We start from the raw sequence: 15,439 nt of genomic DNA, 5'->3' as shown, positions 1-15,439 counted from the left end.
GGTACAAGTCCTTTTTTCCTGCCTTATTTCCTTCCTCACCCTCAACCGATCTCGGCAGATGGCCGCACCTTCCTGAGCCTGGTTTTACTGGAGGCTTCTTCCTGTTAAAAGGGAGTTTTTCCTTCTCACTGTTGCCAAAGCACTTTCTCATAGGCAGTGGTCTGATTATTGGGGTTTCTCTGTATTATTGTACTGTCTGTAGCCTACAATATAAAGTGCTTTGAGGCAACTGTGTTTTGTGATTTCAATAAAATTGAATTGATCACTAGGCAATCCACCTTTATTGCTCCATAGGTATTAGGAGAATAAATGGTAGCTGGTGCTGCTAATCAAATGCACTTGATTAATTGATCATCGGAAAAAATAAAAGCAGAAGTTTTGGCCATTTGCTGCTCTGGTGGATTCAGTTGTCCCAGTAAATTCACCACAAGGTTATACCATACATACTTGTTTTGCAGCCACCTGGCTTACGCAGCTTGCAGTCATTCAGTTGACCTCCTCTATATGCCAAAGTATTCCAGAGTCAAGCATGACAACATCTGTCTGACTGCTATTAATTATTTAATATTGTCAGCCTATCCCAGCTACTATAAGGCAAGAGGCAGGGTACACCCTGCACAGGTCACCAGTTAAAAGGGACTTGTCCAGGGTGACACATAGAGACAGACAACCATTCATACCTATGAAGGTAACTAACCCCACTAACTGCATGTCTTTGGACTGTGGGAGGAAGCCGGAGTACCCAGAGAGAACCTACACAAACATGGGGAGAACATGTAAACTCCACACAGAAAGACCCCGGCCAAGTGCTGGAATTGACCTTGCTGTGAGGCAAACGTGCTAATCCTCCTGGAGCACTTTATACAACAGGATGGCAGAAAAATTCAGTTTAATTCTATTTATTTATACAGCGCCAAATCAAAGTAACAGTTGCCTTAAGGCGATGTACAAAACTGTAAACTGATCAAAGCAGTTCTGCCTTAACTAAATGTAGATAAAACAGTTTGAATGTGCACTTTGGTTCCCCCTGGTGGTTAGAGATAACTACTAATGAAAAACATTTATAATTGATTCCATCATAATAAAAGTAAAAGTCATTAAACCCTTATTATGCTGTCATAAATATTATTTCTTTTATTTATCCTCTGATGTTCAACATTTGATTAGTTCCTAAACTTTTAAACACAATGCACAACTTTGTAAAACTGCAGGTTTCCTGCAGTGTGGGGGTTAGCTTCAGTTCCTTCCTGCTTAGTCTTCTCTGTGTTCACAGTGTTATTGACTCACAACATGGAACAGGATGTGAGTATCTACGTTCACAAGCAGAGGGTGCATGCAAGCAGAGCAAGAAAGGTGACGTGTGTGCATGCATGCAGGGTGGAAAGAGAAAGAGGGTTATATGCAGATGTGCTCTGAAAAAGAAATCTTATGGTGGTTTCATGTGTGTACCTTCACACCTTTAGTATCTCCACGCTACATTTTCTTGTTTTACTATCTCCTCTGCTCCCTACTCCTGAGTCAGTACAGTTGGATTTGTACACACTGTTTTATTAGATTAAAATCCGTCTTCTTTTTGTAAATTTGGCGGTATGGACATGCATCTTTCCTTTCGTTATTTCTCTAAGGAGCAGTACAAGATCACAGATTAACTTTTTGTGCATCTTCATATTAATTTCATCGTTTTATTGAAGTCCACAGAATGGAGGCTGTTTCCCAGAACCTGCAAGGTAAGCCGAGCCATTTTCAGCAGTAAAGTTAATGTGCTTTGATATTTCCGATTCTTTGAACATAGGATGATAGCATTGAAACACCTTAAAAGTTTTTACAAGTATTTCAACTCAGTCTGTTTAAGCTGACCCAGTTAAAGCAAATGCAATCTAATTCAGGGGCTTCAAATGTTACCATACTGGGTAAAAACGGGTGCTTAGCAACAAAATTTGAGACTTTCTGTCACAGAGATCATCTTACATGTATTTATTTTTTGTCTAAATCTTCAAACATACAGTTTTAATGATGTAAGATTATTTATAAAGATGTAAATAATCTGTGCTTCAGTAATATGGCTAGTGATACTAGCCATACAACTTTTTACTGGACTAAATCCTGACTTCATAAAAAACATCTGGTCTATACAGTTAAGTTAGGCTTTTCTTTTTTGTTGAAACAAACTGTTTATGCCTAAAGGTCAGCTTCTCCTACTTAGTTACCATCTGTGTTTCCACTTTAACAGTCAGTGACACCAACTGACAAAAAGAAGGAAACGTGACTCAGTGTGTGGTTTGTTAGCAGTGTTATGAACTGAATAAAGACAGTCCGATACCAGGACTCTCTGAAATTACTACTCTGTTAGTGCTCCGATTAATTTCTAAAGAAGGGTGGGTGCACAGCTGACCTTCAACATGCAGCGTTCTGCAGAAATTCAGTGTAATCTGAGCACATGATAGGTATGGTATGTAACATGTCCCTGAATTCAGCACAGCAGTCAGTTGCACTCTGACTGTCAGTATTTCCATGCCATAGACCTTGCCGGTGCCAAAAAAGCCTCTGAATAACAGTGAATCTGGCACTTGTTTGGTGAGGTGACTCCGAGAATTTCTGTGCCATCTTAAAACTCTAAGCTACCTGAACTTCATTAGAAATGATCACCTAGTCATGTATAATCAGGGTTAGGGTTAGAACTACTAGGGCTCACTTCTGTAAAACATCAAACCCTGATTATACAGCTATTGCATAATAACAGTTTGAATGTTATCTCACAGATGTTTTACTGTCTCTGTGGGGGACGTACCTAATTTCTGTCCTTCAGCAACTTCTGAGCCTCAGGTTTTTGTTTTTGTTTTATATCTGCTGCCCTTTAGATAGATTATTAAAAAACTAATATCACACGATTTATTTGTAGATGCCGTTGATGTATGTTTTTTGCCCCAACCAAATAAGCTAATGTTATTCATAAATGAATGGACAACATTAATTTGATCAGTTCATTTAGGCTTTTTTGGTACAGGTCATTCCCATTTTGCACCCACATAAAGGAGTTTTCTTTGTGCTGATTTTTACCCCACAAAGCTTTTTTTATTCTCACGTTCATCCAGACCATCCTTTATCAGCTTTTGTTATTCATCATTGTCTTTGCTCTGTGTCTGATTACTTGTAGGAAATGAATCAGAATGCTACTATTTGGCCACTTGACACCTGATCAATGTGTCCATCTCCTTTCAGTAGCTTACCGTTGCCCACGTCACCTATTTTCAAACTTGTCAGCCTCACCTACAGAGCAGTGTACTGTTGGTCTCTGAGGTCTCCTGAGTAAAAGAATCAAGAGTTTTATTGTCATACACACCATGTGTGAGTTTTAAAATATAAATCTGTAATTTTGTATATGAAAAGAATGAGTGAGTGGACTCTTGTAAAAGTCTTTCCCTTCTTATACAGGTACATACACAAACCAGATGTTATTGTAACTGCTGATTTTAACTCTGTTTGATTTATTGGGGAATTTGTAAAAGTAAGGTATCTAAAGCGACAAAAAACCCTCAAATATATCTACTATATTGAGTTTAACTGAAAGTCATTCACATTGAAAGTCGTTACAAATACATTTCCTTTCTGTGCTAAAGTTACAGGGCAAGTTTCCATTATTTCAGTTTGCCTCAAACCGCTAAAAAGAGGTTGCTGGGCAGTTTCAGATCTTGCACTACTTTTGCTTCTTTGAAAACTCAATTTCACAAGTTTACCAAACTCTTAGCATTTCACAAATCACTATACTATCACTATGTAATTCCCTGCACTAAAGTCAGAACTCCTGCCTGTTTGTTCTTTAAATGGGCTGAAAATAAGAACCACATGGGTAAATAAACAGAGTTTACAAAGGATGGATGTCTTCATGCCTCACAAAGTAGGTGGTGTTTATAGGTGGTGTTTAAAGCCTGGTAATACAACTGTTTAACCCGATGACAACAATGAACCAGCTCAGGTGCTGTAGCTCAGGTGGTAGAGCAGGTCAGCTACTAACTGGAAGGTTGGCAGTTCAATCCCAGGCTCCAGTCTGCTTGCCAAATATCCTTGGGCAAGATACTAACCCCAGGTTGCTCTCTGATGCATCCATCAGAGTGTGACTGTGTGTGAATGTTAGATAGTGAGCATTTAACACCCATTCATACAGTTTAGTGCTTGTGTGGTTAGGTGAATGAATTAGTTGTATAAAGCGCTTTGGGTGCTCAGAGTAGAAAAGCGCTATATAAGAACCAGTCCATTTACCATTCTTAAACCTTCCATTGCACGTGTTGTCACTTACCCTTCAGTCCCTGTACAACACTGAGGATGCTTTGGAATTTTTCCAGGGCCGCCCTTTGTCGGCCAGTTGTGCCAGTTGTAACTCCTAATAACAAAATTTCTAGGTGCAGTGAAGATGCTGGTGGTGTACAGTGTGGAGTATCTGTGGATCTCAGTTCAGGTTTTTGCAGAAATGGTCCTGTTTGCCTAGTGTCATCTACACTATATTGCCAAAAGTATTCACTCACCCACCCAAATCACTGAATTCAGGTCTTCCAATCACTTTCGTGGCCACAGGTGTATAAAATCGAGCACCTAGGCATGCACCTAGAGTGCTTCTACAAACATTTGTGAAAGAATGGCTTGCTCTCAGGAGCTCCGTGAATTCCAGCGTGGGACCGTGATAGGATGTTACCTGTGCAACAAGTCCAGTGATTAAATTTCCTTGCTACTGAATCAGAGGTGGTAAAAGTACAGACATTATGTACTTAAGTCGAAGTACAGATACTAGTGTTAAAAAAATACTTCAGTAAAAGTTGAAGTACTGATTCAACTTCTTTACTCAAGTAAAAGTGAAAAAAGTACAGGCTCTGACATGTACACAAAGTAAGAAAGTAGCTCTTTGGAAGATGTTTCTACCAACTGAGTAGTCCTTCCCTTTAAATCTAACCTCTCTTCTTCCTCTCCTGTCCTGATTTTCTTATCTTTCTCCATCTCTGAGTGAAGTTGGCTTTCTTTCTTTTCTCTGCCTGTCAAATATAGCAGCTGGACCTTTAGCTAGCAACACACTGTGCAAATAACTGCACACAAACAGTTTGTGTGTTTGCTGATGTTTGTTGAACTGATAAAATGTGCATTTGAAATTACCTGCACCTTTAAAATATGACTCCTTTATGCTCCTCGCTCCTCTTTTGTAGCACTAACTAGATGCTGAAGTACTGCTGCCACAATTTAAATATCAACAAAAACAAAAATACCCATCACACTTTAACCGCTGATTTTGGCGCTCAGTTTTGCCTCTTCCATCTCTTTCTATGTGACATGCCCTGGTGAATAATACATGAACAGGACTGGTTTTCATGTGTTGCTGTTTAGGCTCAAATTGGTTTGATGTTTGGAGGCTCACAGTGAAGTGAAATAATAACTCACCTTAAATATGTTAAAATTAATACTATTTTTTTTTTTAAATTAAGTAATAAACCTGTTTTGAAAATGTAAGAAGAAAGTACATATACTTGTTCAAAATGTAGTGAGTAAAAGTAAAAAGTAGTCAGAAAGAAAACTACTCAAGTAAAGTACAGATACCTGAAAATTCTACTTAAGTACAGTAACAAAGTATTTGTACTTTGTTACTTCCCACCTCTGTACTAAATATTCCACAGTCAGCTGTTAGGGGTATTATAACAAACTGGAAGCAACTGGAACAACAGCAACTTAGTCATGTAATGGTCGGCCACGTAAGATCACAGCGCAGTCCCTTAGTTTCAGTGTTGGGAACTCTTAATGCTTCAGCATACCAAGACACTTTGGACAATTTTGGGCTTCCAAATTTGTGGGAACAGTTTGGGGATGATCCGTTCCTCTTCCAACATGACTGCACACCAGTGCACAATGCAAGGTCCATAAAGACATGGATGAGAGAGTTTGGTGTGGAGGAAACCTACCGGTCTGTCCTCACAAATGTGCTCCTTAAAGAATGGTTATAAATAAACACTCCTAAACTATGGAAAGCCTTCCCAGAAGAGTGGAAGCTGTTATAGCTGCAAAGGGTGGGCCGACATCATATTAAACCCTATGGATTAAAGAATGGGATGTGACTCAAATTTATAGTTAGGTCTATATATATTTGGACACAAGTTTTGATTTTTTTTTTTTACCTGGTTCTTGAAACATATTTAAATGATAGTTATACAATGGATATCATGTGTAGACTCTCAGCTTTCATTTGAGGGTATCTGCATTAAAATTGGATGATGGGTTTAGGAGGGACCAAGGTAATTGGACAATTGATTCAAAGGCTATTTCATGGGCTGGTGTGGGCAATTCCATCATTATGTCATTATTAATTAAGCATATAAAAGGCTGGAGTTGATCTGAGGTGTGGTACTTGCATATGGAAGATTTTACTGTGACCAGACAACATGCAGTCACAGGAGCTCTCCATGCATGTGAAACAAGTCACCCTTAAGCTGTGAAAACAGAAAAAAAAAAACATCTGACAAATTCCTACAATATTAGGAGTGGCTAAATCTATCCTGACACCCTGAGACCGAAAGAAAGCACTGGTGAACCCAGCAATGCAAAAAGACCTGGATGTCCAGGGAAGACAATTGTGGTGGATGAAGCCATAAAACCCCTTCACAACAGCCAACCATGTGATCAACACTCTCCAGGAGGTCGGCGTATCGATATCCAAGTCTACCATAAAGAGAAGACTGCATGAAAGTAAATACAGAAAGTTCACTGCAAGATCCAAGCCACTCATAAGCTTTAAGAATAGAAAGGCTATATTCGACTTTGCTAAAAAACAAAAATTTAAAACACATATCTAATAAAGCCAGCACAGTTCTAAAAAAAAAACAACCCATTCTTTGTACAGATGAAACCAAGATCAGCCTCTACCAGAATGATGGCAAGAAAAAAGTTTGGAGAGGGCGTGGAACAGCTCACGATCCAAAGCAAACCACATCATAAACACAGCGGAGGCAGTGTGATGGTTTGGGGTGTATGGCTGCCAGTCCCACTAGGACACTAGTGTTTATTGATGATGTGACACAGGACAGAAGCAGCTTGAATTCTGAGGTGTTCTGAGACAAGCTGTCTGCTCAAATCCAGCTACATGGAGTCGAACTGATGGGCGTCGTTTCATAATACAAATTGACAATGACCCAAAATATGCAGCCAAAGCAACCCAGGAATTTATTAAAGCAGAGAAGTGGAATATCCTTGAATGGCCAAGTCAGTCACCTGATCTTAACCCAACTGAGCATTTCACTCGTTGAAGGCTAAACTTTGGACCGAAAGGCCCAGAAACAAACAGTAACTGAAGCCTCTGCAGTAAAGGCTGGCAGAGCATTAAAAAGGAGGAAACCCAGCACCTGGTGATATGAGTTCATGAGTTCAAGCCTTCAGGACTGGGTTTTCACCCACGAATTAGAAATGAACACTTTATTTTCAGTTATTTGGATGGACAACTATCCAGTCCACCACAGAAGTGAAAACCTTGTTAGCCTTGTTTAAGGTGCTGCAGAAACAGGCACTTAATATTCAAACTGTGACGATGTCCTTAAAAGTATGATAGCAATAGTGATGGTCTGTTTTTGTGTGTAATCCTGTGAGCAGATCAGATATCAGAGCTGCTGAAGCCTCACAGAGTCTGTCTGGTGACGCCTGTTATTTTGAACAACTCCAGTCTGACAACTGGAAGGTCAACCAACAGGTTTATGGTGAGTATCATTGGTAAAAGCCAATACCTTTGGTCTAATGTTAATTTCACTATGACTGCTTTAACTAAATCCGAATCAGCTGGTGCTCTTACAAGATCAGCCTCATTACTACTTCTCTGCTAACAGTTTGTTTGCACACAGAAAACACGTTTATGTGGGCACCAGGGCCGCTCTGGCATCGGCATATACACAAATCTGCCAGGAGGGGGCACTAAAAGATCTGTTTTTACACTGCGTGTGATTTAGGATTAGACAAATATTTTTTTTATCAAGAGTCAGGATCACTTAAAGTTTACTTTCTTGTGGATTAAAGTAAAAAAAAAAAATAATAATAATAATGTTGTTAAACTACTTGCATATTTTGTTCATTTATTTAAGGTGGATCAATGTATTCAAATAAAATTTATTGTCCATTATTGATTGAATAAAAAAATGGTAAAAAAAATATTACATATTATAAATTGATTATGTGTTTGTTGAAGTGTATTTTGACTTTTTTACTGTCAGAACTATAACCTGCTCTTTAAAAAGCTAACAATGTATGTATAAACATGTATGAAGGTTCCTAAAGCAGGTCACTGAACAACTTCAAGTTTAATGTTAATTTTTACGAAGTAAAGAAATTTACACTACTCTGTCAAAGGTAGAAAGGAATAAAATACAGATTTTTAATAACATATATTTATGGCATGATTAATTAATGATTAATGATTGATGCAAAATCAGAGTAAATAAACTGTTGTAAAAGTAATTTGGACAACATTATTTTGTATGTATTTTGCCCAAGAAGCTAAACTTTAGGTCATCCTGACATGTGACCAAATTTCATATGGTAACTTGTTTCCTGTGTAAGCAGAGTGGTAATAATGAGGATGACACTCTACGAGCACTAACTGTCCATCTGAGAATTGCATTCGGCTGCTGCAACACTGACATATGGCACGGTTGCAGGAGCAGCATACCACTTGTGGACCTCAGTGCTACTGTAGTTTGGAGGTCAATGTAAAGGACCAAAATTGCATAGCAAGGCCTGACAAAATGACACTGTTCCTCTGAAGCTGCAGGCATTGGTCTGTCAGTTTGATATCTAATAGCTTTTCTCTTTGTTTCTATGATGTCTGTTTCTCTTAGGTACTGAGTCTATGGAGAGGTTACGTGGTTATAAACAAGCAACCTATCAGGGTAAATTACAACTTCTTTTTTAAACCAAACCAGCTTAACTTAAACATTGTGTGATGAGGTTTGAAATAAGAGGGTTTTTTTTTTTTTCCTTACTGGTTCTTACTTGATAAATGACCATTGTGAGCTATGAACCTTATGGATATTCGGCCGCACCACAGTTACCAAAAAACAATCACATTTTTAAATAGAATTTGTTCTCACTTTATATGTGTGTGTGTGTGTGTGCGTGTGTGTGTGTGTGTGTGTGTGTGTGTGTGTGTGTGTGTGTGTGTGTGAGTGTGTGTGTGTGTGTGTGTGTGTGTATTCACACGCATGCCTTTCTCTCATGCACAGGTGGAGAGCACCTTTAGCTACCTGGAGATTTGCGCCATTAATATTCATAGTCACATGAAGGTACACCATTTATCAGTGCCATGCCTATTTTTTTTTCCCATGTCATATCTTACGTTATGTTCAATATATAACCTGTTTTTACATTAAATTTTTATATGCACTTATGCATATATAAAACACACATTAAGACAATATTTGATTCTATAAAAAGACTCTAGAGTAACACACGTATGGTACGGATGTGTTGCAGATTGTGTTGGAGACAGACAGACAGACTCTGTATTTCAGTGTGTTACACACTGAAGATCTTGAAGCCATGATCAGTCACATGACCGCCTCATTGAAGAGGATCTTTCCTGATTCTTCACCAGGGTGGGTCCGTCTTGCAGTGGGCTCGTACCAGTCTCAAAGCCAATGGCTTCTCAAATCACAGAAAACATTATATGTTTATTATATACAGTATGTGTTTTTAAAGATACTCCCCAAGTTTACATACAGTTTGATGAATATAGGAAACAATCATAGACTATATATAAAAGAAGTAGCCACTACAATGTCATCAGCTGGTTTCCAAAGGCCTGTTGTTGCACAGTCAAAGTGAGCTTGTTCACCTTTGGGACCTTAGCTTGTTGAAATCAGATCTCACACGTGTTAGATCTGTCCAACTTTACTAGGCTTTCAGGACAATAAACATGACTAGAAATTCTAAAAGCAACACAATTATATATATTTAGTAAGACCTTAAGGCCAAAATACTTTGAGGGAATAGATCAAGTGAGTCAAGACCTGAATTTCTGAGCTCCCAGTCAATAGACTCTTGGTCTGTCTGCAGAGTATTGCAGTTTCATGGGGTACATGTCATATTTTCCTTTAATCCTCAGAAAGCTGTTGAAGACAATTCCACCCGATCTCAAGGACAGACTCCTCACACTGATTGGTGAGATAGAGGAGCAGATGAACAGTCAGCCTGGCTACTGTGGTGTGTTTCATTTCCCAGTTTTAGATCATTTGTAGTTGGGATATCACTTACTGTACTAACATGTAAACATTTATAAATGTGTTGTACATACTGTGATAAAGCTAAAGACCATTTCAGTTGATCATAAACACCTTATGATTCAAACATTAGCAACACTAACTACATGATCACCGACAGTTTTGCATTTCAGAAAAACAAATGAATTTAAAACTAGAACTAATGTATTTGAGTATTGTTCCCAGGAGGATTCTCTGATACCTATGCTGCTTTGTGTGATTTCAATGAGATGCCATTTAGAGAAGAGATTCAGTGGGTATGTTAATGTTGCAACAACATAAAATCTAGTAATGCCATCTGCACCAAACTTTAGATGACTCACATTTGAAATAAATTCTAAAATTTTAAATCAATTTTAGCACTTTTTATACAAACATTATAATTAATGTCAAACTGTTTATGCAGGATGTTGACAACATCTACTACATCCACAACTGGAGACAATTCAACCTGCAGGACTTCAGCCACTTAGACAGCAGGTGAGATACAGCATTATGATGGCTAATCCAGTCATACTTTACCGCTGTTACATACTTTCTTTGTCTCCTTTCCTCACAGGGACCTGGCATTGGCAGTAGCGGCTTTGTCCTTTAACCAGTGGTTTACAAAGATTTACTGCAAAGATCTCAAACTGGTACACTATGATTTTTATTTATTTATGTTTGAGTGTTTGAAAGAGTTACCTAAAGGTTTGCACACTTGAATCCAGCTTTTTCTCAAAATGACGACTATTATTCTCATGAATAAAATAAGTGGTCATTTAATAAAAGGAACAAAATATATGTTATTAACTAACAACTAACAAAATATATGTTAGATCCAACACAACTGTCACAGAGCAAGACTACGGTGCTGGAGATGTTACTTTTATCAAACTGTGGAATCTATATGGAAATAACTATTTGCTTATTGTTTTGACTGTTATTTGCTTGTGACCCCATCAGTTAACAAGCTGATCAGATCTTCTCCTTAGCTCTCATTTCAAGTGACATTCTTAAGTGTAAATTAATTTATTATGAATAATATTTAAAAACTATTAGAAAAGCATATAAAAAAACATAAAAGACTGATTTCTCTTGAGGGTTTTAGATCACAATCGTTCATAAGCTGTTATGTTCGGGTGGCCGGTGTGTGGCGTGGATCTAAATGGAGACACTCGAAGACATGAGTGGGTTTAAACAAGAAGTGAGCTGATTTATTGAGGCTGGTAAAGAGTACAGAGCAAATGCAAAAGGGACACTAAGATTAAACTAACGACAGCTAAACTGGGAAAAGCTCATACTAAACATTAGTAGTAACACAAAGCCAGGAGCCTGAACATGGAAACCTGGACATAAAAGACCTGGAACATAGAGCGAGGAGAGCAGGCAACCTGGCGAGGGACACGGGGAAACAGAAAATATATACACATAAGGGTGATTAGAGAGAGTGGAAACACATGGGAACACAGATGGGATGAAACAGACTAACGACACGGGGAAGCAAAACTAAACACACTGAACACGGGGCGAGAGACTGTCAAAACTGAGAGGAAACACATGTAATTGCAGGATATTATATTAAATCAGTTAGCAGGAGCAAAGCAAACACAGACTTAAATAATAATAATCACAAAATAATAATCAGATCACCCAAATTATACTTATATAATTAACCTAATCTACGCTAATGCTGACCTTCCTCTATGTGAGGAGAAAGGTTGGAGAGGATCTGGATCTGAAGCTGCACTTATCTCTGTGTTCTGTGCTGAGTGCAAATCTAAATCTTTTTGTTTCTACACATAACACGTCAAACATGAGCAGAGAAAAAGCTGCTGGTGTCTTTCAGCCACACATTTCATATTTTCTTATTTACCATATGGGTGGAGCTTGTACCTGATTATACTCTGATCAGTATTAAAACATTAAGATAAATTAACTGTCAGCAGCAGTTAAAACCACATGTGGATTGTGATTCTGTGTTCAACCATTAATACACTTAATACCATTTCTCTTATTCAGAATCATGTAAAACGATGGGTTGGTGACATTTCTTGTCGTTCACATTCCTGCAGCCACACTCAGACACTAATCTGCCAAAGTCAAAGCTGGATCATGTCTATTCAGACAAAATCATTAGAATAAATTTCATCACTAAAACTGCATTTCTCATTCAACATATTAATCGAACTTCTATTTTGATTATATCTTGGATTAAGAATAAAGATAATTTACTATTAGCACAGATATAAAACCTCTGTTAAGGCACTTTGCATCATTTTAAACATAAAATGCTGGATGTTAAGACCATTTGCCATCTCTCTCCAAGAGGAACTTCAATCTCTCTCACAATCCCACCTTTCTTGACAGTTTATGCACCACTCTGCATTTAATCATTAGTTATTATTGATCTCTGGCTCTCCATTTTTATTTCCCATTTTCCTTCCCTCACCTCCAACCTATCACAGCAGATGGCCCCCCTCCCTGAGCCTGGTTCTGCTGGAGATTTCTTCCTGTTAAAATCAGACCACAATCAGTTGGGGTCGTCCGATTTCTGGCTGTTTTCCTGTATTACTGTAGGGTCTGTAACTTACAATATAAAGTGCCTTGGGGCAACTGTTGTCATGATTTGGTGCGATATAAATGAAATTGAATTGAACTGAAATTTTGCTCTTTTCCATTCTTGATATCACTCCAGACCAAATTATTTCTAAGACCAAATACACAATGACAAAATAACTTGGGTTAAAAGAAAATCCCCACCAGGACTTTATAAAAACCTCTCCCAGCTCCTGGATTCACGGCAGGCTTATTGTGCATGTGTTTATGGGCCACTGCTAATGCAAAAAAGAAAGTTGGAAACACCCCTCTGCACGTTTCTCTTGGACTCTTGTTTTGTTCTTTCAGTCAGTGGATATCCAGCAGCAGCTGACATACCTGCTGTCAAGATCTCCCAGTCTGGAGGAGCTCTCGCTGGAGGCCAGTGGACTGAAGCTGTGAGTTTCTGTGTCCACATACAGACGGGTCAAAAATAAATGAAAAAACAGAAAGTGTCTCAGAAAGATGTGGGGTCATTATGGAGCCCAGGTGCTCTATTGATGAAGGCATTATTGTCATACAGAAGAAACCACTAACACCAGGAGAGAACACTAAGAGGACCATTAGTTTCAAACCATACCAGTTGAACACTATCCACAGCTCAACACAGCTCCTCACTGCATGTTTGAGCTTTTAACAATGACTTTAACAAAATCTGAGACTCTTGTCTCAGGACCCCTCCTTCTTGTGACAACATAGACCTGTGTTACACTGGCTGAATGTTTGCACTCACTCACAGGCCAAGCAGATGCCTCCTTTATGTTACTGTGGTGACTCAAGATCCAAACATCTTAATTGTATAAAACATTTGCACAATATCATGTACTTCAGCAAAATATATGTACTCATGAAGAAATATTTTTACTTGTTAAACTAGGTAGACTTTAAATTACTTTGATTTACAGTGTAGTTTACAGGTATTGAGACTGACAATTATCTTCTCTACAGGGACTTTGCAGTCAAAATGGCTGCTGCCCTCAAAGAGCATGCCTCGTCTAGCCTGCAATCTATCAACCTCTCTGGCAATCCAATTGAAGACAAAGGTGAGCTTTTTAGATTTGACAACTGATTCATGTATGTGGTTGTGACTAAGATGTGAATAGGGGAAAGGCGTCTACTGCTGCAAATCATAATAACTGGTTTGTAGTTGTATGCCTTCACCAAACAGTTGCAGTTTAGATTCATGTCTGTGCAGACTCAGACAGTAATATGTATATAGTGAAAACTTTTATTAAAGGTATGAAGTGATTGGCAAACAAATTTGATTCTAGTAGAACATAAAAGCCTTCCTGAGAAAAGGCAAGCGTCAGCAGCACAGACACATCATATAATGCAGGTAGTAATCATAGATAGAGAATAAAATGACTAAAAATAAGAATATTTTTATTCTAAAAAGTGTCAAGTCAGTGAATGAGAATATACAAATCTCAGCAGAGTTGAATTATTATTAATGTCATTGCCTCTACCTGTGCTTTTCTGCAAAATATGTCCCTTTGAAAGACACTATTTTAACTCACAGTTGTGTTAATGTTTTGTGTTTTCACTGCAAGGTGTAATAGCGCTAAGTCAGAATTTGGAGAATCTGGAGAAAGGACTCAAGCGCCTCTCCCTGTCCAGGGTATCGATGACTGCCAGAGGTACAAACACTATAAACTGTAGAAATAACGTGCTGTTTTCATCAGTTTTATAAGGAGCAGAATGAAGACAGAATCGAGTAAATATGAAGAGGAGGTGAACACTCAGGACTTTTACAGTCTGAAATAATATATTGAATGCCAGAAAGAAACCATTCAGTAGAACATTTTAGTTGCTAAATGTGCTGCTTAAAAGTCACTCGACCAAAAGGTAATGTTGTTCCTGATGTCCTTGCACTTCAAAATAAAAGCACTTCCTGTCAACACTGTGCATTGTACCACTAAATTATTATAATTAGTGTGCTAAAACACACCTCTTAGATACAAATTCTAACAAATGCTGAGTATGATCATATTTTTGTACAATACATCCAGGTATATCAGTTTTGCAGATTCCCCTTTTGCTCTTCTTTGAATGAATATGAAATGAATAAAAGGAGGATTCCTTCTGATATTTTGCCTGCTACCATAAATGCGTTTCACACCATCTTTGCTGTTACATCCTTACCCCATTCAAAATAATCATTATTTGTGGTTTGATTGTTTTTTTTTCCAGGTCTCGGCTGTCTGAGTCAGGTGTTGTCCTCCAGTCAAAGGTTCTCAACATCTCTGACCCACCTCGATCTGTCTGGTAACACCAGTAGCCTGGTTACTGAGGAAGCCACGGTACACTCTGCTTTATGTGTTTTCACATGATATGGATTGAAGACAAGTGATGCAAAGAATACTCTTACAGTACTTACAGTACATGTACTTTTAACATCCAGAAGTGGTGCCGACTATTACCCTGACCTTGCTTGAAACATTTCAGCTTGTGGTCTTCACAAGGGTAATCATCACCGAAGGCCACAAGGTCCAATATGTTGCTCATGCAACAAAGTATTTCTATGTACAACAAAGGTTGCTGGACTTGTAACGTGTTGTCCAAGCACCGTGAAAGTAAATGAAGGTTTGCCAGAA

At 38.3% G+C, this 15,439-nt stretch overlaps 1 protein-coding gene across 1 annotated transcript in view; it reads left to right on the top strand.

The window, feature by feature from the left end:
- The first annotated feature begins 1,699 nt into the window (after nucleotides 1-1,699).
- carmil2 (capping protein regulator and myosin 1 linker 2) overlaps nucleotides 1,700-15,439 on the top strand; it is a 68,728-nt gene continuing 54,988 nt past the window's right edge. The window contains exons 1-13 of the mRNA XM_063479050.1: nucleotides 1,700-1,727; nucleotides 7,615-7,718; nucleotides 8,850-8,900; nucleotides 9,234-9,293; nucleotides 9,484-9,605; nucleotides 10,115-10,212; nucleotides 10,455-10,525; nucleotides 10,675-10,748; nucleotides 10,828-10,903; nucleotides 13,155-13,243; nucleotides 13,794-13,888; nucleotides 14,396-14,482; nucleotides 15,036-15,145. Of these exons, the coding sequence (XP_063335120.1) occupies nucleotides 1,700-1,727; nucleotides 7,615-7,718; nucleotides 8,850-8,900; nucleotides 9,234-9,293; nucleotides 9,484-9,605; nucleotides 10,115-10,212; nucleotides 10,455-10,525; nucleotides 10,675-10,748; nucleotides 10,828-10,903; nucleotides 13,155-13,243; nucleotides 13,794-13,888; nucleotides 14,396-14,482; nucleotides 15,036-15,145 (1,065 nt within the window). The remainder of the gene's footprint in view (nucleotides 1,728-7,614; nucleotides 7,719-8,849; nucleotides 8,901-9,233; nucleotides 9,294-9,483; nucleotides 9,606-10,114; nucleotides 10,213-10,454; nucleotides 10,526-10,674; nucleotides 10,749-10,827; nucleotides 10,904-13,154; nucleotides 13,244-13,793; nucleotides 13,889-14,395; nucleotides 14,483-15,035; nucleotides 15,146-15,439) is intronic.

Source organism: Pelmatolapia mariae, linkage group LG7, assembly GCF_036321145.2.
Source record: "Pelmatolapia mariae isolate MD_Pm_ZW linkage group LG7, Pm_UMD_F_2, whole genome shotgun sequence".
NCBI classification, from domain to species: domain Eukaryota; kingdom Metazoa; phylum Chordata; class Actinopteri; order Cichliformes; family Cichlidae; genus Pelmatolapia; species Pelmatolapia mariae.
The sequence above is the reverse complement of the archived record's forward strand: the minus strand, read 5'-3'. Positions and strand labels throughout refer to the sequence as shown.